This window comes from Mytilus edulis, chromosome 1 (genome assembly GCF_963676685.1).
Source record: "Mytilus edulis chromosome 1, xbMytEdul2.2, whole genome shotgun sequence".
NCBI classification, from domain to species: domain Eukaryota; kingdom Metazoa; phylum Mollusca; class Bivalvia; order Mytilida; family Mytilidae; genus Mytilus; species Mytilus edulis.
Window position 1 is genome coordinate 101,196,417 of NC_092344.1, and position 24,559 is coordinate 101,220,975.

General features: G+C 32.5%; 1 protein-coding gene across 1 annotated transcript in view; it reads left to right on the forward strand.

Annotated features, from left to right (window-relative positions):
- The first annotated feature begins 801 nt into the window (after window positions 1–801).
- LOC139498316 (excitatory amino acid transporter 1-like) overlaps window positions 802–24,559 on the forward strand; it is a 48,344-nt gene continuing 24,586 nt past the window's right edge. The window contains exon 1 of the mRNA XM_071286696.1: window positions 802–928. Coding sequence (XP_071142797.1) covers window positions 901–928 — 28 coding nt within the window. The 5' untranslated portion in view covers window positions 802–900. The remainder of the gene's footprint in view (window positions 929–24,559) is intronic.

A 24,559-nucleotide genomic window follows, 5' to 3' on the forward strand; every position in this document is an offset into this window, starting at 1 on the left:
CTTTTCATGTAGTTTCCCTTTCTTAATAATCGTCACTTCATATTCATTTATATCATTGATTCAAAGTACATCTCCTTTCTTATGGTGCTGGTACTGAAAATAAAAACAATCACTCAATCAGTCAAACAAAAATTTAGATTGGAAACAGGTCACTCTATTGAAAGATATTCGAGCTGTTGTCAAGGTCTTAAATCACTACCGTAGCATTTTCTTAAACTTGTTTTCAATTTATGTCTCGTTGTTTTATTTAGCAAGTGCCGGTCTTATTACATGTTGGAAGGGGTCTAGGTAGACATACTTCTTTGCATCCCATAGTTGAATAAGAATATGTTCTGTTCTATTCCTATCGAAGGTCGGTGGTATTCTCCGGGCACTCCGGCTTCCTCAAACAAAAAAAAAATCAATTTGTTCTAATCAGAATAAAATTTTAAAATGATCTTACACATGTTGCATGTATGTTGTAATAAGAGTTACCAAAGTCGTTGTTTTTTTCATGCGATGACGTAGGTTTTACATACATGTTATCATTCGATTATATGCAGTACATTTGTACAATTATTAAATGGTTGTCTTTGATTTTTGTTATGATATAATAAAGTTTCATATTAAAAGCAGCAGGATTTAATATTTACCTTTGCAGATTACTTAATTCAACATCATAAAATTTGACTTACCTGGTTCAAGTATTTACGTTTTTGTATAAGAGTCTTCGGTTTCATTGGTATACTATAAAGTAAATGCTGTTTGATATTATTTAATGAATAGTATTGTATTGATAATCATATACATGTACTACATGTAAACATCAATTCATTAATATTTCCCCACATCCGTTGTAACAAAGAAAATACATCAACCGATTAAAATATTATTTTGACAAATACTTTAAACAGTATAAAAATGGCGACGTACACTGAAGTCAGTACAGGTCAGTACAAACTATAAGAAAGAATACTTCTTATTTATATTATATCATATATTTCGTATCTTTAATAGAAAATAATATATATCTTATAAAAAGAATAGATACATGGTGATTTTGTTAAATGATGCAATCCATGATTAAAGACGAATCAGTGCATCAGATTAAAAAATATGTTCACTGTTCCATTGCGATAAATAAGAAGTTGAAACAAATTCTTCTGTAAATATTTCAAGTAATGTTGGAATCCAAATGATGCAACAGAACTAAGTTCTCTTCGCATGATTCACACAATTGGATATAAGGAATTTTAGCAATCTCCATATACAATGTGTGGTCTTATAGCTTGGAGTTTTGCAATATTGCTAATCATCACGTTTTTGTTTTTGTATTATCTGCGTTAAAATAAAATGGGGTTATTTTAAGGTTTGGATAAAGGAAATAAAGTAAACAGTAGTGTTTTTTTTATTATTCAACAACAGTTTTACACACGCTGTTAACAATTACTCCACTGACACATAAATCTCAGTGAGGGTCCCTGTTTCGTTAATTTAGGCAACAGTAGCATACTGCTGTTAAAAAAGTCATGAATCGATTGAGAGAAAACAAATCCGGGTTACAGACTAAAACCGAGGGAAACTTTAAGAGGAAAACTATTTATTTTCCATTCATGCTTTCTACATTAAATCCATTCATAATATCTACATTAAAAAATAAAAAGATGTGGTATGGTAACTTATAAGACAGCTATCCACAAAGATGGAAACATTTGAGGGTCACTTTACCGACTATTACAATGGTTTCGTGTAGTAAGCAAGTATGTAGCGTCCTTCTCACAAAATGTGATACAATGCCAATGAGAACCGCACATGGTTTATACTACAGTTATTTTAATATAGATTAATTAGCAACTTTTAATATTACAATGAGTTTTGTAGATGTTTGAGTTTGTCATACTCGAGTGCTCAAACACATATTCATAACATAACTATATGTTACATGTAATTGTAACAAAGCTTACAAATAAATGCATCCGTTCCTTATTTTCATAAAAATGAAATTTAAATGCTTTCCTATTGGAAAACCAAATGTTTGGATAAAATCATGCCATTTGCTACTAAAAAGGATATTTAAATAATTTGATTTATACCCTTATCTGTGGTAAAGGGAGCATTGAGTACAAACTACTTACAGAAGAACTTATGGTCCAACAAACATACGAATTTACTTAAAGATAGACATACAAGGCTGCATCAGTAGACCGGAAATAAATTAAAAAATCATATTCAATAGAGTATAGTGCATTTTCATGATAATATTCGTGAAGTTACACTCTTATCGTTCATTTCAACTGGAAAAATGTAAATGGATTTAAAATGTTAAATCCATGTTTGATTTCAATAGTAAAAAGTGTGTTAAAAAGACAAAACAATTAATATCCAGTTTTACTTTATTGGTTTATTCAAATAGAAAAGCTATTCATGAGGTGTATTTTCTTTCGAATAAACACAGGAACAAATCTTGAGACAGGATTTATATAGCAAACTCAGAAACTCCAATAAAACAAAATCCCATAGAATGTAGATTTTTTATCAAATTATGAACGAATTTACATCACGACTTATAGTGTTCGTCATGTTGAAATTTGCAAAACACTTTGCAAATAAATACTGTACTTGTAGAAAACTTATCTCGAACGGAATAGCACTTCCTTAATTTTACGACGATGTTGTCAACCGAGCCTGGAAATTTAGATACGATCCGGATAAATTTATCAATCCTTTAATCAAACTTATTTTAAAAGGTTACCAATTTAACACTGTAAATAGATCATAGAATATTGTTTAATTGGTATAAATATTGATTTGTTATCAGTTTATACACATGATACTAAATATTTCACATGTACTTTCACGATACGTATATTTTGGCATTGCACAAGTTTGTGTTTTTGTCTGACCGTTAATATCCCCATTGTCCTAAATCCCTTGAATGTTGATGTGTACTGATTGCTTTTTTTTGTTTTAGATCCATGATCTTTTTATTAGTTGATTATGGGTTTGAACTAACTGTGAGTAACTGCGAGTACTCTCAGATCTGTATTTAGTGTATATTCTGTTGTTAGGGATAAGGGGTGGATATATTCCCTGCCACGCCCTGCCTGTGTTTTTGTTTGATGTTTTACATTGTACCGATCATAAGAGTTAAGCTTTTTCAACTGATGTTTATAGTGTGTTCTAATGTTGTGCTGTTACATCACTGTCCCAGATTAGAGGAGGGTTGAGCAGCCACAAACGTGTTTAACCCGCGCCATATTCTCTATGTACCTTTCCCAAGCCAGGAGCCTGTTGTGCAGTGTTTGTCGTTGGTTCATTTTTGTCATATTTGTTTTTCGTTCATTATTTTACTATAAATTATGCTGCTAGTTTTCTCAATTGAATTATTTCATAATGTTCATATCGTTGGTTTTTTAGCCGACTATACGTTATTGGGTTTTCTCATGGTTGTAGGCTTTACGGTTGCCTATACTGAGTTACATCCACTTCATTTTACCTTTTGTGGATAGTTGTCTCATGTGCAAATGTTTTACCGCATCTCTTTTTTTAAAATTTTATTCGATAGTTAAATTTTTCATTGATATGTAAAGAAACAATTTGCCGTGTGTTACAATCATTTCAATTATGATTTTATTGACAAGTGTGCTTATAAGTGTATGTTATGTACTCTTGTACACTTATTTGTATGAAGTTTGAAAATAAGATGGTATCTGTTGGATTCTTTCTTATGTGTTAAAATGAGATAATAATAAAAATATAATAACACTTATTATTATAGTAAGCCCAATAAATTATAAACATGTACACAAAAGAGATTGAGACATGTATTGTCGAAATGCGCATCTGGTGCAAGAAAATTAGTACCGTCAATTTTATTATCCTGCCTAACTGACTTTAAATAAAGCCAATACTAGCAATGAACACTGTCCTGTCCTGGATCTTGATATTTATATCTTAAACTGGAAACCTAATACCAAAATTTATAATAAAAGAGATGTTTTTTCATCTTTTTTTTAGGGAAATTGCAATCCAAATTCCGAGAGTTCTCATTTTTTTTTAATGTCTCACAAGACTCTACACAAAGACATAATAAAACCAAATTCATATTTTTAGTGTAAAGTTATTCAATTAATAATGTTTATGGAGAAACGAATAGATGTATATTTAAAAGAATTAGAAGCATGTTGATTACCTAGAATAATATGTACTTATTGGAAGTCATTCCTCCAATGTTTAAAATTTCTATCTTCGATAATGGTTTTTGTGAACAGCCATTTTTCAATTGAAACTTTGGTAGCTCTTTTAATTTATTTATTAAAAATATTACATCTCTTAAGACTTTAACTTTCAACAGCCCCCGGAACAATTTATTTTTGTGATGCTGTCTCACTGGCTTGTTCCCAAAATCTCTTTTTATGCATGATATAGAAAATCTTAAAATGTTACTAAGGGGACGACCATTTGATATTCTGGAGGGGGAGGAGGATTTTGAAAATAAATAACTCAGCCTTGATAATCACAAAAATAAATGTTTTGTTCTGTGGTAGTTTGAAAATAAATTACCTGACTTGCAATGTATAGAAAATAAATAACTCAGCAGGTCTAATCGAAAGTATGAGATGGCACCAGATTCTTCATAAATTCATCTTTTTTCCCCAAAAAATCGGGAAACACTTCCCAAATTTTTTAATAACAAAATTATAAATATTATTAAAATATACTTTAAATGTCTGAAAATTGGTTTCATTTAACTTGAGGTATATTGTCTCAGGAAACATTACCTCACTTTTATTTTAATAGGGCCGTAACTACATGTAGGAAATTCAAAAACCAAACGCTTGTCTCCATATCAAATTGTGTTCACGGCCTTGCAAGAAGAAAGTTCTGTTTTCCCTCAGACTTATAGCCCTGATTTTTCGGGATCAATGTTTTTTTTTATTTATTTGTCTTTTGTTCATTGATTGCCCTTCTGTATTCTGTTAGTGTTGCATTCCTTTTGTAATCTAGTAATTTAGTTATGAGCCTGATCATGAGTTTAAAAAAAAACCAGCAGCCACAGGCTTAACTATGTGAATTCCATTTTTGCTTTATCATGCACATTGGCCTTTTGATGTTGTCCCTAGAAACTTCAGTCTTACACTGAATTTATACATTTTGCTTTGAGACCAAAATATTGTCAAAAAATTATTAAAACAAAACTTCATTTTCAGATTATGAAAGGGTCTTCGGAACACCCAGAAAGTATGATTTTGCATCATTTGTTCTTAGCTTCTTGGGCTTTCAGTGGCTCCAAAACCCTTCAAAAATATTTTTGCATCGCTCTGCTCGGCGTAGTATGTTTGCCAATAATCACTTGACTATACTATATGTATTATTTATAATAAATAAATCATTTAAAAAATTGTATGTTCGAATATCAAAAATATAGTTGTGAAAATGAATAATCAGTCCCTTGCTTTAATGAAAATGAAAAATCTTGCTTCAATAGTGCAGAAAATGAATAATCTGTCCTCTTAGTTTACAAAAATAAATAACCGTTCAAAAACAAATCCTCCTGTCCCCCCCCCCCCCCCCCCTCAGAATATCAAATGGTCGTCCCCTAAACGAAGTAGATGAAACATCTTTGTAACCTGAAATTAAAAATGGTTCGGGTTACTCAGTCTTTAGCTTTCGGTGTAGTGTTTTGTAGACTGTTGTTTGCTTTTGTCTTCTTTCGTGTTTTTGCTACGGCGTTGCAAGTTTCTTTTCGACTAAATTTTTTTGAACATCCTCTATATATCTCCCTCTTTTTTTACCAAAGCATTTGTTAAATTTTACAAATGTAAGAGATGTTCACTTTGATTTTCTTGATTTTAAGATATGAAAAACGAACATTACTATGGTATAGAGTTGTTTCAATGTAAACATATTGAGTATACATAAAAATATAAACTTGTAATTCAGGATATTTAGCGCTCTCGGTTGAGATTCCTTGATTTTTTAAAGTTTGGATTGGAGTATACGTACAGACGGATGTTATGTGTTCACATTACACTTACCAAATCATTCATTATGAATGAAAAGTTCTACAACAATTCGTAAACATGTTTGACCAAACCTCATCCTTTATATCTCTTTTACCAAGTAAGGATCCCGTTATTCAGTGGTTACCTTGCTCTCTGTAGGTTCTAATTTATACATCATGTGGGCAATACACATGTAGTTATGAAATTGTGTATTAAAGATGGCCATTGAAATTGATACACAATAACAGAACAAGTGAAGGTATAGATAACCCTTAAAATCGATATTTCTGAACAGTGAAATGCGATATAAATCATTATACTGTGATGTGATTGGTTGTAATTGGTGAAATTGCGGACGTAGGAACAGCCAGTAATTCACTATATGTACAATGATATAACCATGAACTTTCCGTTTTTTGAGGTACTGGGAACTATTGAAAGATAATGTAAACAAGCCATCAATTTCAGATAAGAGAAAGCAATTTTGAAAGTTTTCTTTAAACCAGTTCAAAACAAAAAAATAACTCAACAAAGGGTACTGTCAAATGTTGTAACATGTATGAATCTATGGAAGTTACTAGAAAACAACAAAAATGATTTTGACGATATTAATAATCCAAATGAGTAACAACTAAAGCTAAAAGCTATGAAACTGTTAAGATACACAAGATATAAAATATCCCTGCGTTTATGACATGTGTTTATAAAAATAAACAAATACAATAACACACTTATCAATATCGCATACATTTATCAGCAAGTGAAGAATTAATAATTCATTTAAATGAAACATCAGTGATTTAGTCTTATCGATTTAAAAAAAAAAGAAAATATTAAAACTGTTTTGATATGGGCATCTTGTGCACATGATACCACTTTACGTTGAGTCTAGGATTGTGTCTCGTGAATATGTTTTTTTTCCACGTGAAATTACATCGACTTAATCCAACTAATTCTCGTCAATCAGATTACATTTTGGAGTACAAACGAAGCACAATTTCCTTCTTTTTCACTTAAAATTCAGCTTTTATTTGGTCATGGTTAGTTATATATTCCCAAGCAGAAAACCCTAGCCGTATTTGGCACAACCTTTTTGAACTTTTGATCCTCAGTGCTGTACAACTTCGTACTTTTTTTTTACTTTCGAACTTTTATATCTGGGCGTCACTGGTGAGTCTTGTGTTGACTAGGCGCGTTTCTGGCGTATTGAATTTTAAACCTGATGCCTTTTGTAAGCTATTATTCATGTGATTCTTTGTCTAATATGTTCTCCTAATTATTTGTATTGTAGTACTGTAATATTATGTTGTCATTTCAATGTTTATTTAACATTGCCATTAAAGTGCGAGGTTTGGCATGCCACAAACCCAGGTTCAACCCACCATTGTTTTCTTTAAAAATGTCTTGTACCAAGTCAGGAATATGGCTATTGTTATATTATAGTTCGTTTCTGTGTGTGTTACATTTAAACGTAGTGTTTCCGTTGTGTCGCTTGTTTCCTCTTATATTTGAGTGTTTATTCACAGTACTATAAGACGTGTCACGGCACTTTTCTATCCCAAATTCATGTATTTGGTTTTGATGTTATATTTGTTATTCTCATCGGATTTTGTCTAATGCTTAGTCCGTTTCTGTGTGTGTTACATTTTAATGTTGTGTCGTTGTTCTCCTCTTATATTTAATGCGTTTCCCTCAGTTTTAGTTTGTTACCCCGATTTTGTTTTTTGTCCATAGATTTACGAGTTTTGAACAGCGGTATACTACTGTTGCCTTTATTTATATATCAACAGAAATATAGTAGTTAAAACGTCTAACTTTTCAAAATATTTCAAAATTTGTTCGGGCGATACCGTTTAACGAGGCTGTTTTCCTGGTGAGCAAAGCTTTTTAAATACAATTTATTCCGAAAGCTTATAAGATACATATATATAGATGATAATAATTTCAGATGCACTAATTAAAATAAGATATACCAAATCATACTTCAATTCCAGAATATATAACATATAAAGTGTACATGAAATACAATTTACTAGTTATACATCTACAAAATTCGAGCGGAGAAAGATTCACTTTAGTAAACACAATATGTGAGAACAAATATATAATATTGACGAGAAACAACTGGATAAGTTTGTATACGGATATATTTTTTCAATGAATACCTTTTAATATACTTTTGACGGTTTTGTCTGTATTTGTGACAATTTCAAAGTATAAAGTGGTATTCATCTTTAATAGAGTGTATGTAACAGTTTGTACATATTACTCTTTTATCTTTAACAACATGCTTATCGTATATCGTCAGATTATCGGAATTCCAATGGGGACTAACTGTGCACCACTTATTGCGGACCTGTTTTTGTATTGCTATGAGTTACAATGTATGACAAAAATAAGCAAAGACCCATCGAAACAACATCTGATAAACAAATTTAATAATACTTTTAGATATTTTGGCTCTCAATAATGACGACTTCAGTATGTATATTAAAGAAATTTATCCTGTTGAACTTACTTTAAATAAAGCTAATACTAACAATAACCACTGCCCTTTCCTCGATGATATCTATATTATTAACGAAAAGCTGTATACTAAAATTTATGATAAAAGAGATGATTTTTCATTTCCTATCGTTAATTATCAATTTTTAGATGGTGACGTTCCCTTGTCACCATCTTACGGTGTTTATATATCTCAACTTGTACGATTCGCTCGTGTATGTAACAATGTTTTAGATTTTAACGAGAGAAATTTATGTATTACTGAAAAACTATTACACTAGGGTTTTCGATATCACAAACTAGTCAAAACATTTACTAAATTTTATCATCGGGACAACATTCGTAAATATAGCTCAACATGCAGACTTCTTATACATTCAGGTATTTCACATCCGATTTTTTATGGAAATATTCTTTATAAAGCACAAAGGTGTCAGTATTCACCTCAAAAACTAACAAAACCTTTGAATAGGCTTATTAAGAAGGGATATAGTTACGATACTGTTGTCAGGTCATTAAAGATCGCATATTTTGGCGTTAATATTGATTCACTTATAGGGTCTTTGCATCGGAACTAAACACATTTATTCAAAAACCAGTTGTTGGCATGACACGGGTTATGATCTTCTCATATATGTTATGATGGTATGATACTAAACCCCTAACGGGAAGGATTGTGCCTGATGTTCATATGATGAAATCATAATCTTTCAGTCAGTTTAATTGAAGTCTGGAGCTGGCATGTCAGTTAACTGCCAGTAGTCTGTTGTTATTAATGTATTATTGTTATTTTGTTTATTTTCTTTGGTAACATCTTCTGACATCAGACTCGGACTTCTCTTGAACTGAATTTTAATGTGCGTATTGTTATGTGTTTACTTTTCTACATTGGCTAGAGGTATAGGGGGAGGGTTGAGATCTCACAAACATGTTTAACCCCGCCGCATTTTTGCGCCTCTCCTAAGTCAGGAGCCTGTGGCCTTTGTTAGTCTTGTATTATTTTTAATTTTAGTTTCTTGTGTACAATTTGGAAATTAGTATGGCGTTCATTATCACTGAACTAGCATATATGTGTTTAGGGGCCAGCTGAAGGACGCCTCTGGGTGCGGGAATTTCTCGCTACATTGAAGACCTGTTGGTGACCTTCTGCTGTTGTTTTTTTCTATGGTCGGGTTGTTGTCTCTTTGGCATATTCCCCATTTCCATTCTCAATTTTATTTCATGAAACCAAACTCGTAGCAAATAATGTTGACGATGTTAATAGATTCTGTGACCAAAAATTACACGCGAAAAAAAACCTATAGAAAGCACTCTAACAAACAACTAAAAAAACGAATCAATCTGATAACTATACCTTCTGTATTCATTATTATAAAAACTTTATCTTGTTTCTCAATAATGTTTTTAACATGATACATTCCATTTTCTGGATTTCTACACCCGAGGTGTGGACGAGGTCTGGTTAGTATTTTTTCTTTGTTTAATATTGAAGCGACAAAGCAATTCAAAAAAGCGTTCCCTAAAAAGCTTTGACATAGCAATATATACCCAAACATTAACGAGGTATGATACAGCCATAAACATATTAAGGAACCAAATACCCATTGTAGAACGTAACCAGGTATACGTGTTCGGGAAAAAACTGGCATATACTGAGTAGAGAGTACCTGGAAACTCGCCAACTACGAAAATGAACATGATCATCAACAACATGATTGTTGTTCTTGTTTTACTTCGTTGGTCTGATGAGTGCCCTGTTTCTAATTTACGCCGGTTGATTGTTATCAAGATAACAACCATACAAAAAGTTATTATAATTGCGGGTGCCAAACTGAGAACAAATAATCCATATTGATTATACACAATGTAGAATTTAGACATGCTATTTTCACCAAGAACATAATTTGTTTTGCATTTGAAGGCTGTTGTATTTTCTATAGTTGTTATTTCAAAATGTTCAATGTTGCGGATCATCAAATCAGGCAGTGCCGGAATCAGGGCTACGATAAAAAAGGCGATCGCAAATATTTTGGTTGATTTCATTCCGCACATTCGTGGACCAGCGAAAGGAAATGCGCATACCACACATCGTTGTACTGCTAAAAATGTGGTCGACAATATAGACATGGAATGCCATATGAAAGCCAACTCCATCGAAATCCTTGTTAAATAGCAATAGGCTGGTATCAGGGTTTTGCCCCCAAAGTAATCGGAAACTGTGAAGATTGTTCCACAAAAAAAAGTCAGCAAGTCACACACTGCTATTGTAGACAAAACAACTGTTATAGGCGATCTGACTTTCGGAGACATCCATATAGATACCACAAAGGTATTTGAAATAAGAACAGCAACGAATACTGGTACCTTGATAATGACAGATACCACAGGTGTCCCAAGCATCATTTTCTGTAATTTGTAAAATGAAAATACTCTATTAATTAAATGATTTGAGCAAATCAGCCCTAATACGGATAAATCACCATGTACCATACTAGTTACGTTGTCCTGTCGATATAATCAGGAGTTAATATTGCTTTTCGAACAGGACCAATACGGAAAAAGCCGTATTGACCAATGGACTATTCACCTCCTTTTTTACGCCTAAGCTTACTTAACAGTTACCTTAGAAATATTATTATGCATGAACTACATTTGTATTAACTTTAACTTAAAATCATAAAAAAATGATGTTTATTGTTTTGTAACGTCTTGAAACAGCAATATTTCTCAGCCTTTTTTAGTACAACTTCCGAACTACCGTTTCATTTCCGTTAATTCAGAACGCAGACGATTATAGAGCAAGAATGTCAAACTGTCTGATTTATTCTTCCCAGCTTTTTTACATATGCTAGATAAATTGAATTGTATTGTAATAGCATAAAATTAAGAACTTGGACAAGAAATCAGAAATTTCATCTGCCAATGTTCAACTTCAGGCTTTTCTGTTTTAAATTCTAAACTGCGTGATTAAAATATTAAGCTTATGATTCGAGCGTCATAGTCGAATCTTTTATAGACGAAACGCGCGTCAGATGGCAAACCAATGTTTAGCCATGGCGTTGTTAGTTTATTTTCGATGTACGAGTATGACTGTCCCTCTGGTATCTTTCGCCCCTCTTTTATAGATAAACAAGATATCGTGTATTGTTACCTAAATCTAACCGGCAACTAACTTCTTCATGTTAAATTGCCAAAAGAGTGTTACATACTTTCTATAGTATCTGTCTGTGTTACCAATGTGTTTCCCTCAGTTTAGTTTTTAACCCGGATATTTTTTAATCAATCGATTGATGAATTGCAAATAGCGGTATACTACTGTTGCCTTTATTTGCCAAAAGTAAAACGTCACTGTTCCCTATGTCTTTACACATACAAAGAGGGTATAACACACTTTCTATAGTATTTGTCGGTGTTGCCAAAAGTAAAACTGCACCGTACTCAAACTTTTATACATACAAAGAGGGTAAAACTTACCTTGTAATGTATCATATTTTTAAAGCAATAGTCAACGACCCTGCAGCATTTTCGACGTCTCCACACTTGCATATGAGATATAACTTACATTGTACTGTATTCAATCTAGCAATAAAATACTAAGCCTACACAGCCTATGATATTTTACCCATTCCCTACTTACTTTGTACTGTATGTGTTACTTCTTAACACTTCTCTCCTCACAATGAATACAAAGTGAGTTATTAAGGATTAAATGTGTTCAGATATTCGCATTTTGCACCAATCAAAGTGACTTCCGGGAAGAAATTATATAAAAAAATTTGAATGATATGGCTGCTTTTGAAATTTTGTATGTTAGCAAATCAAAGAGTAAGCGTTTAAGTATTATTCCTATGCTTATTATTTTATAACCAACGTCATCAAAGAGATTTCCTGGAAGAAATTATATTAAAATGATTGAATGATAGGTGACTGCTTTTGAATATTAGCAAATCAGAGAGTAAGCGTTTAAGTATTCTTCCTATGTAATGTTAAGTTGCTTATTATCTTATAACCAACGTCATGTATACGAGTATTAATTTATCACAATATTTTTAAAGCATTTGTTTAGAAGGTTACCTCTGCTTGGCAATAATCTAACCTCAGGTTTGTGGTCCTTTTTCAGGTTTAATAATGACTTTATTCAATTTCATAATAAACCATAGTTTAGATAACCTTTTTGTAAATAAATCTTTAAGTTATTTTAAATAGAAACGTTTGATGTTTGCTGTCCTAAGGTATACTAGTTTTTCAAATACGATTTATTTTTACGGACCTTGACAGCTACTTTTTAAAACATTTGAATGCCAACAACAATAATTTGCACAGTTATTGATATAAATAAATATACAATAACATTTGCTACTGCAACAAACGTCTTTATATTAATGATCGATACCAAAATATTTACAAATTAGAAGCTTAAATATGTACAAATAAAAGCAAACAAAGACAAAAGATAGAGAAAGCAATCTTAGTTTTGTATAGGGGAATATGTATTAATAGATTTCTAACATTCAAAATAATAAGAATCAGTGCGCTACTATCAAATCACGATGGCATCATCACTCCTGGTCAACAATAACCAACCCCCATTCGATAGAAAAAGCTATAAGATGCAATAGGGATTACAAAATGATGGGGAAAACAAACGCACTGGTGTATGCGTAATACAATTTGAACAAATATGGCAGACAGCAAACAACGAAAATCACTCCTGGCTTAAGCCATGTACATGGTTTTGCACTCGTTCGTATCTTCTCCATGACCCGTAACAGTGCTTGAAGATTATAGCAACCCGTAAAAGCGCGTCTTGTTTGTGCAAAGTTGTTATTGCAAAATGTTTTGTTTAAATCCTGACACTCTTCAATGATATCTACACCACATAAACGACGCTTGCTCGTCTTTTCGGCATTACAAGCAATAACGTTTCCATTATTATAATTTTCATGCATAGAATTTAAAAAAATTAACGGCAAAAATATATCAATTTAGTTCTAGCAGAATTAAAGTTGATATCCTTTTGAGAAAAAAATAAATCTTTATAAGGTACCATATTAATTAGAGGGTATTACGTAAATCACAGATCAAACGATAAAATGCATAATCATGCATTTATTTGAACAAATGAACACATGTTTCAACGATTTTATTAAAATTATATCAAATTATTCGTCGTTATCATCTTTGAAATTTTCAAATATATGAAATGATCATCATTAGGGAGAAAAGATTAAAGTTTAAAAGTGACTATCGTGAAGTAGTAAATGGTTATGACACCCTTTAATAATCTAAGAAATTAAATTCAGCTGAAAATTACAATTTTGTCTGGCATTTACAGAATAATGCGCAGCACGTAATACTCAAAGCAATTTCATATCTCTAATACAGGTCGGTCAATCAATTATCTTAAGCTAAATGTAGAAAATCATGCACGAATTAAAATAAAATTAAAAATAAAAGTTGTTTTAAAATTTCAGAAATTCAGGGATTGAAAAAAAGAAGGTTTTATTGTATTCATCGGTCATATAAAACATAATCAGGCATTAAATGCACCCAGAGAAAAGATATTGGACATATATCAGATTATATCTTTTTACTAAAAAATCATTTTTATATAGGTAAACACGTTGATAATAAAATTGAGAATAGAAATGAGGAACGTGTCAAAAATACAAAAACCCATCCAAACAGCAGAAAAATATTTCCCGAATGGGATGGATTGTGCTAGATTTTCATATGATGAGGACATAATCTTTAATCAGTTCAATTGTGGTCTGGAGCTGGTATGTCAGTAACTTCCAGTAGTCCTTTGTTAATTTATGCATTGTCTTTTTGCGTAGTTTCTTCTGTTACCTATTCTGACATCGTACTCGGACTTCTTTTAAACTGAGCTTTACTGTGCGTATTGATATGTGCTTCTTTATTCTACATTGGCTATTGGAGTTGAGATCGCACAGAACATGTTTGCGCCTGTTCCAAATCAGCAGCCTCTAGCATTTGTTAGTCTTGTATGTTTTTTTTAAATTTTAGTTCATTTATATGTTTTGGAGTTGGCGTCCATTATCACTAAATTAGTACACATTTTTATTTAAGGGTTAAGCTTAGGCTCACTTCCGGGAGCAGGATTTTCTCGCTGTGCTGGACCTATTTTTCGCCTTCGACTGTTATCTTCTCTTTGGTCGGGTTGTTTGTCCCTTTGACATATTCTCCATTTCCATTCTCAATTTCATGATGATGTTTTCTTAATAAACATCCAATTGTTTTGGATTGGGTTCCATTAACATATTCTCTTAAACTACAGATTAAAGAAACCTCAGATACAGCATCTTTCGCGTCATTTTTAGACATATACATTGATGCTATCGTCCTACAACTTTAACAAACCATCTGATATGATATTAGTGTCAGAATTCGTCGAAAAGTTCTTTTTGACATCATGAGGGCAATGTACAACTGAATTGAGAAACTAGAAAGAAAATTGCAAAATTTTCACTTATTCTTTTGTTCATATAAAAATACACAATATATATAAATTGTTACAACAATATAATTATGAATGAAAAACATAACAATACAATAATAACATATCACAAAGCATATTACATAAAACAATAGCTTGGCATAGAAAAAGGGTGAACTAAGCCAAGCCAAAAATGTCATAATTAGCTAAATCAAATCACCTAGTATATACAAAAAAAAAAAAACACTTCTTCTAAGTTTAAAGAAAAAAAGTTGAAAAAAGGGAACTGAGGGAGGGAAATTGCCTACAACAGTCACTCGTAGAAGAATCTTGGACACGAGGGAAGATTTCAATTTTGAAATCATAAATTTTCCTCTATTTCTCAGCAATATACTTACATCAATCGCGCACAGAAACATTAACGAGAAAGAGTTTGGCAAATACAGTATCTTCCTTTGCTCTCAATACGTTTATAGGAAAGTACCAAGACCTAAGTATGATAAATAGTCGGTGTCTACTTCGCAAATGATTCTAGATTCTAGGTGCTGAAGTTGTCTATCTTTCTTTTAAATTACAGTTTTCCTTTTATTTACATATGTGATATTATGTACCTCTTTTTGTGTCGTACGTCTCTTAGCGTGACTTTGGTATTTATGAATCTAGCTATCAGGCTATGTTTTGCCTTGGACGTTCAAGATCCAGAGACAAATGAAAGGTTTAAACCAGGATGAATCCACTAGTTTCTTCGGAAGCTGTCTGCACCAAGGCAATTGTATTGCTGGTTGATAAAGCAGTTGGATTTTGTAAGTTTTGATGGACTTCCCCTTTTTTGAAATTAACATAGAAGTTCAATATTTTTGTTAATGGCCGAAAGTTAGTAAATGTACAATCATGATGATGATGTAACCACGAGGCCTGTAAAGTTTTCTCGTGTTCAGGATAACTTAGTTGAAGAGGAACGAACAAACTTTGAATTTAACGGCGTTGATTTTTCTTCATTGTAAATGTAAAATCCTAATGTTAAATCTTTTTTGAACAGTTTGAAACTCTAAAATTACGTTTAAAATATTGGCATTTGTAATTAAAGAATATTACAAACAAAAATTAATTGTTATTAGATTTATACGCTGTATTGTATAATTTATAAGCAAACAGTTCGTACCTGTCTAATATTTAAGTCTGGATGAAAGTCGTTCGTATTTTATAAATACCACTGTTTACTTTTAACTACCAAATATATTGGGAATTAGTTAAAAATATTTGATATTTGTTTTTTCGACGTCATCATAAGGCTTACAAAAGATTCTCACATTCATGTTCTCATTTGAATAATGGTTAAGGTCCGCAGTTTGAATAATACATTAGCGTTCTGTTGTTTGTTTGTTATTCCACATTGGCTAGAGGTATAGGGTGAGGTTTAATATCTAACAAAATACGTTTAACCTCGGCACAATTTTGCACCTGTCCCTAGTCAGAAACCTCTAGCCTTTATGAGTCTAGAGCGTTTTATTTTTTTTTAAATTTTGGGTTCATTTGTATGTTTCGGAGTTTTGTTTGGGATCTATTATGCTGATCTAGAACACATTCAAGTTAAAAAGCCGGTTGAAGGCCGACTGCGGGTGCGGTATTTTTTCTATGCTATTTAATAATTTGATTTGATTTTTGGTGTTTTAACGCCACTTTTAAGCACCGCATTTAGGCTATTTCGTGGCGACCAGTTTTTATTGGTGGAGGAAGCCAGAGTGCCCGGAGAGAATCTATATGTATATTTGATAGGCCCTTTTTCTTTGAGAAACGGATAGGGATAATTTACATGGCATGCAGACGAATTGAAAATCGTTTTTCATAACACGATGTTGCTTGCTGTCTTTGTTATAGCCACATGTCGTCATTTATATGATGTCAGAACAAAGACAAATATCACATCGTCTTTACATAACATACTATATAATGTTTTCAGAGAAAGTAGTAGTGTAAATGTTTTCACCCAACCAAGTAAAAAATATCGACAAAAGTACTAAGATTATTATCAAACTTTATTACATATGTGTAAACTAGCTTGAAGAAAATATAATGCACACATTTTTTTAAATTTTAATGAAAAAGAACGACAAAAGCTTGAAGCTTACAATAAATAAATTATGTACATCTATGAGGCAGTTAGGGCATACGATACAGTTTTGAACCTGTATTTACAAGTTGATGAAAATTTGCATATAGGCTATTTTTTTACCTGATTAAATCAAAAATGTAATAAAAAATATACCTTCATGTACTACTTTTTGAGTAAAATGAGGTCGAAATTTTGTATATTTGCTCAAAATTCAGATTTGTGTCCCTATTTTCTTTTTCGAAAGAAAGACATAACTTTTTTGTTTTGAAAGATAAGCACAAATTGTTTTTTGTTTAATAATCGTTAATTTCTGTATTTTATGAGTATCATAAAAAAATATGCAATTTTTATTCCGAAATAACTCTATATTTATCAAATGTTCATGAATAGAGGAAAAAACGTAATTTTTTGCTGCATGTTTATCAAAATTAAAAAATTGCGCTATTTTCAGTTTTATAAAATTTGGGTCACATAATCTCCTTGCAAAATGAAACAAATTGCTGTTTTAAAAAATAGGGGTCCATGCACTCGTTTTCAAATTACATCAGTTTGAATGATAAAAATCAGTCGAAAAATGCATCTTTTCCCGATATGTCATAGTTTGACGTCGCGAAAATAACATTTTACGTTAGCAACGTCATTCCCTTCCCTGTAACTGTATCGTATGCCCTTCAGCTGAAAACGGCATAACTTGATATTTATCAACATCGTTTATCTAAGATAGTCTTTTAGATCAGAAATAACTTACATTATAATGAAAACAATTAAAAAGTAAAATAACAAAAAAAAAACGAACTCCGTGGAAAATTCTAAACGGAAAATCTACGTAAATGGAAAGATCGAAAGCTCAAATACTTATTAAAGGTACCAGGCTTATAATCAAATCAATCAAACAAATGGATTACAACTTTCGTATTAACATTCTCTACAACTACAATTAGCAGCTACTACATGTACATGTATGATCATGACACTACACACTCAATCAAAGCAGAAAACACAATCTACATTATACATGGAAATAAATTTATTTCCTTTGTATGGTCATAATACGTACACAATGACCACAGTAGATAATTGCCCTATTGAGATTGTGTTTGTCGGATTGGTCAGACTTTTTTTAAAGATGAGACCAGAAACCGTGGAAAATTAAAATGCAATCTATTCTTTTTTATTAAGAATATATCAGTATCATTCATGATCGACAAACAATTGTTTTGAACAAATAAAGTTTTCAGCGGAATCGAAGTATAGTTTCCTTTTCTTTCATTCTAAATTAAGCTATATACGTTAGACGATGTTTTAAATGTCTGGTATTTTTCAAATCGGGTCCGGGTTTTGAAAAGCAAATATAAACAAACAAATAATGCATTTACGGTCTCTAAAATAAACTATATTTCTAACATTGTGACTTATTGAAGAATACTTGAAATTAATGGTCGATTTTTTTTTTAGCGCCAAAAATAAACTAATTTGCGCCAAAACTTATTTGCGCCAATATGCTACTTTTGCGACAAGATAATATTCTCAAAATACACACAAAGACATTTACTTATTGTACGGTGGTGTGTTTATCAAGCCTGTTGATTTTGGCACGTTCAATGAAAACTAATTGATCCTTTGAAACATAAATTACTTAAGATTGTATATTCAACAAAGAATTAAAATATTTAAATATTGTTTTTATCGATATTAACTGTGATTTTGATTTGAAAAATTATGAGGTTAATATATATTGGTACATATGTACAATAATGAGAACTCTTGATCATACATTCTGCTTATCTTTATTTGCACAATGTGATGCGTTTTTTAAAAAGTTAATTGCAAAAATGATTGCCAAAATTACAACTCTCAACAATAGACCAACACGACACAGTACTTAACAACTATAGGTCACCGTATGTCCTTTTTAAAACAATTATTAAAGTTTATACCGCATAGTCAGCTATAAAAGGCCTCAACATGACAATTGTACAACAATTCAAAAAGTAAAATCACAAAAATACTGAACTCAGAGGAAAATCAATTCGGAAAGTCCATAATCACATGGCAAAATCAAATAACAAAACGCATCAAAAACGAATGGACAAGAACTGTCATATTCCTGACTTGGTACAGGCAAAAGAGATAACTAACGGCATAATTTATGTTCAAAATAATGAACGAAAAACAAATCTGTAACACATTCACAAACGACAACTACTGTACTACAGGTTCCAGACTTGGAATGCAGTTTAAGGATAAATCTTACTTCTGTAACTCAAAGTAATGTTTGATTAATAATAATAAACATGGAGACATTCGAAAAACCTGATCAAGTTACTCGAAATATCACGAAAATAACGGACTACTGTGATCTACGTTGAAAAATTGAATCTAAGTTCTTCCCGACGGTTCTTAATGCCCGCGTCACACTGTCCCGATTTTTACGCCGATGGCAACACGATAATGGAAATTTTCAAAATCGGGACTGATCGTATCCAGATCGGGCTATTCGTAGTGCCATCTTTGACCCTCGTAGAACCATTGGCTACTTTTTCTAGCCTTCGGGGACAACATGTTAAAAAATTCCCGAAGGTGCGACCGATGTTGAGGGTTCGTATTGAGTTCGTATTACCATCATCACCATCGTAATGTCACCGGGAATGCATCTTTGAACATCGTATTGCATTCGTGTTTCCATCGTTTCAATCGGGCAGTTTTGACATTACGATGTCTACACGAATGAATCACGAAGCTACCCGAAGGTCTTACGATAGCAACACGACTTCGTGAAGACCTCGTAATCCCGTCGTGTTGCCATCGACTAAAAGTACGAAGGCAACAAGATGGAACTACGACGGCAATAAATCCAGCTAAATGTAAGTTAATTTTCACGCTAAAATACATTTAACGTGCCATGCGCGATATACACTGGTCAGTCTAATACGACAGTTAAAAAAGACGTTCACAAAACATGGAGCTCATATCATATGATTCTATGAGAACAAAAAAGGCGACAGCGTTGTTTCTATTAATTCAAATGGAACAAGAAGATAGATATAGGAAGATGTGGTGTGAGTGCCAATGAGACAACTCTCCATACAAATAACAATTTAAAAAGTAAACCATTATAGGTTAAAGTACGGCCTTCAACACGGAGCCTTGGCTCACACCGAACAACAAGCTATAAAGGGCCCCAAAATTACTAGTGTAAAACCATTCAAACGGGAAAACCAAAGCAGCTATTACAGGCTCAGGATTTACTTTTACAAGTACAATATTATTTTTTTGTCAATTTTTCATATCAAGTAACATAATGAAAATTATAAACGCGCCTCGTACACCAACACTGAAGGTACACGTATATAGGGAAACCAACTTTTTCTTCATTATTCTGATTTTTAATATATCGTCTGAGTTGTTGTCACACGAATGTTTACTCCATAACCATTTTGTTTTCTATATGTCATATTTTGACGCATTTGTTGCTTTCCCCATATCCTTCCTTTTGTCTATATTATTATGATATTCTCCTGGAAAGAGCTCTTTTTGAATAAAAGGGATCAATGAACCCATTACCTTACCTTTAAGATAGATCGGTAAACATGGGTATAATTATGGGTGATTATTCAGACTAGTGCACACATTTTACAGTTCAAACAAGGCAATGCAGAGCGTCATATAATTTAAATGCATCGTAAGCTGTACACGACGTCTTTAGACATCGTATGGCCATCGCGCCATCATCGTAATCCATCGTGTAGCCTTCGTGATCCATCGTGTAGGCTTCGGCTGAGATATGAAGCTTAAATATCCGTCTTCGGTTAACCTTCGTATGTCCATCTTTTGCTATCGTATATAATTTCGGCACCATCGTATAGTCTTCGTTATTCATCGTACTTGCTTCGGTCACTTTTTGGTATTTTAACGAGATCGGGACCAACTTCGTACGAACTTACAATTTTCGCATTCGGGTGTCCATCGTATATAAAAATCGGGACAGTGCGACGCGGGCATTAGAAAAAAATCAATTTACAGTATATACTAAAAGGACCGAGGTGTGCTCATCGTCTGACTGGTACTTGTTCTCCGTTTGACCTTTAAGCGGAAAACTAATTCAAAAAAGCGTTTCCTAAATTCCTTTGACATAGCAATATATACCCAAATATTAACGAGGTATGATATGACCATAAACATATTTAGAAACCAAACTCCAGTTTTAGTACGTAACCAGGTATACGTGTTCGGGAAAAAAGCATGCATATAGCCAGTATATAGTACCTGGACACTCCCCAACAACGAAAATGAACATGATCATTACCAACATAATTGTTGTTTTCATTTTACTTCTTTGGTTTGACGATTGCCCTGTTACTATATTCCGCCGGTTGATTGTTATCACTATAACAATCATACAAAAAGTTATAATAACTGCCGGACCTAAACTGAGAACAAATAAACGATACTCATCATATACCATGTAGATTTTGGACATTACATTTTCACCTACAACATAATTTGGTGTGCATTTTAAGGCTGTCATGTTTTCAGTAGTTGTTATTTCAAAATGATCAATGTCGCGGATCATCAAATCAGGCAGTGCTTGAAGCAAGGCTACGATAAAAAAGGAGAATGCAAAGATTTTGGTTGATTTCATTCCGCACATTCGTGGGCCAGCAAAAGGAAATGCGCATACCATACATCGTTGTACTGCTAAAAATGTGGTCAAAAATATAGAATTTGAATGCCATATAAATGCAAACTCCATCGTGATCTTCGCTACGTAGCAACAGACTGGGCTCAGCGTTTTGCCTCCAATATACTGCGAAACTGTGATAGTTGTTCCACAAAAAATAATCAACAAGTCACACACTGCAATTATAGACAAAACAACTGATATTGGTGATCTGGCTTTTGGAGACATCCATATACTTATTACAAAGGCATTTGAAATGAGAACCGCAATAAGTACGGGTACCTTGACAATCACAGACTCTACAGGGTTTCCAAGTATCATTTTGCCTTGAACTTATTTAAAATAAAATAATACTTTTATGGAATGAGAGAAACATTCGTCTCTTAAATGAAATTAAAGTGGCAAGAAATGTTACAATTGTTTGTATTTAAAATCTTTGACTAACATTATTGAACACACAAAAAGGAAGACAGTAATGTCTTTGTGTTCCGGTCACACAATAGCTGGTTTCATCTTATTAAGCTAACTGTAAGAAACAAAAACATAAATTGTATGCAAACAATATCATGGATATGAACATAATTATTGATTAACTGTTTACAAAACTTTAAACTTTTCTTAATGTTAAAGGATCTTCCACCCAGGAAAAAGTAAAATAACAAAAAAACAATACTAAACGAGGAGGAAAATTCAAACTGGAGAGTCCCTAATCAAATGGCAGAATCGAATTGTAATTGTTATATTACACAATAACCATAATTAAAAACCTGATTTGGAACTAAATAAAAAAATTAGAGGTTTCCCTGTGAAATCACTTTTGTAGCGTTATCATCGTGTGACAATGCATGTTTTTGTGCTGTTTTATGTGCTGTCCTAGTGAGTTTTACGTGTTCGTTTTTATTCTATGGTTAGTTATTACTTCGGTGTTGACATGAACATCAATTATATAGTCATTTTTATAGTACTGTCATGTAGTGTTATCGTTTTAGTGTTATATTTTGACATTGCCATAAAAGCGCGAGATTTGGCTAGCCGCAAAACCAGGTTCAACCCACCATTTTCTTAAAATTTCCTGTGCCAAGTCAGAAAAATGACAGTTGTTATCTTATAGTTCGTTTCTCTGAGTGTTGCATTGTCAGGGTTTTTTTTGGTGCACTTCAGTGTTTCTGTTGTTTCGTTGTTTTCCTCTTATAGTTGATGTGTTTACCTCAGTTTTAGTTTGTAACCCTGATTTGTTTTCTCTTAATCAATTTATGACTTTCGAACAGCGGTATACTACTGTTGCTTTCATTTGGGTTGACGTGTTCGTTTTTATTCTATGGTTAGTTACCAGTTCGATGTTGACATGAACATCAATTATATAGTCATTTTTATAGAACTGTTTTCCAAAATACGAACTATTGGATGCTGGGGATTTTCTTTTCCCAGTCATAATAACATTAGCCGTATTTGGCCTAACTTTTTGAAATTTTGGGTCATCAGTGCTCTTTAACTTTGTATTTTTTTGGCTTTATTTAGTTTTTTTCATCTGAGCGTCACTGGTCAGTCGTATGTTGACTAAACGCGCGTATGGTGTATTAGATTATAGGCCTTGTGCTTTTGTAACCCGGATTTGTTTTCTCTCAATCAATTGATGACTTTCGAACAGCGGTATACTATTGTTGCTTGTATTTGGGCAACGTATTTTCACGTAATTTTGAGATTGAGTTTGGTTTTTATTATTTTCTTCCGATGTCGATCAGCCTAAAGCTGTATAAATGTATTAGTTGATTTAATATTGAGCAGTGTTTTAAGTTGAAATTGTATCTTCAATGGTATTTATCTAAAAAAGGAAATTTAAATATTTTAAACTCTGACACATTCTGTAAGAACCTGTTCGAAGTCCGGAGCCTGTAAATGAGTTGTCGTTTGAAGTGTTACAAGCATTTGCCATTCTGGATCTTTTATAGCTTACCACACGGTATGGGTTTCATTCATTGTACGGTGACCTACAATTGTTATTTTCTATGTCATTTGGTCTTTGGTGGTGAAAATTGTCTCAATGGCAATCATTTTTGATGTAACTGGTTTATTAGCACAATTTAACACTAGTAAAAAGTAATAATTGATTTTCTTATTTGATTTTACACTTAAAACTGCATACAATAAAATCAACGGTACCAATTTTGTTGCACCAGATGCGCATTTCGACAAAATATGTCTCTTCAGTGATGCTCGTGGTCAAAATATTTGAAATCCAAAGCTTATATAAAAGATGAAGAGCTATAATCCAAAAGGTCCAAAAAGTATAGTCAAATTCGTGAAAGGAAACAGAGCTTTGCATGAGGGAGATACATTCTTTAATTTATAATAATTTATAATATTTTGTAACAGCAAATTTAAATAACACAAAAAAACCGTATTTTCATGCCAGTACCGAAGTACTGGCTACTGGGCTGGTGATACCCTCGGGGACTAATAGTCCACCAGCAGAGGCATCGACCCAGTGATAGTAATTAAATCAACGGTACCAATTTTGTTGCACCAGATGCGCATTTCGACAAAATATGTCTCTTCAGTGATGCTCGTGGTCAAAATATTTGAAATCCAAAGCTTATATAAAAGATGAAGAGCTATAATCCAAAAGGTCCAAAAAGTATAGTCAAATTCGTGAAAGGAAACAGAGCTTTGCATGAGGGAGATACATTCTTTAATTTATAATAATTTATAATATTTTGTAACAGCAAATTTAAATAACACAAAAAAATCCGTATTTTCATGCCACTACCGAAGTACTGGCTACTGGGCTGGTGATACCCTCGGGGACTAATAGTCCACCA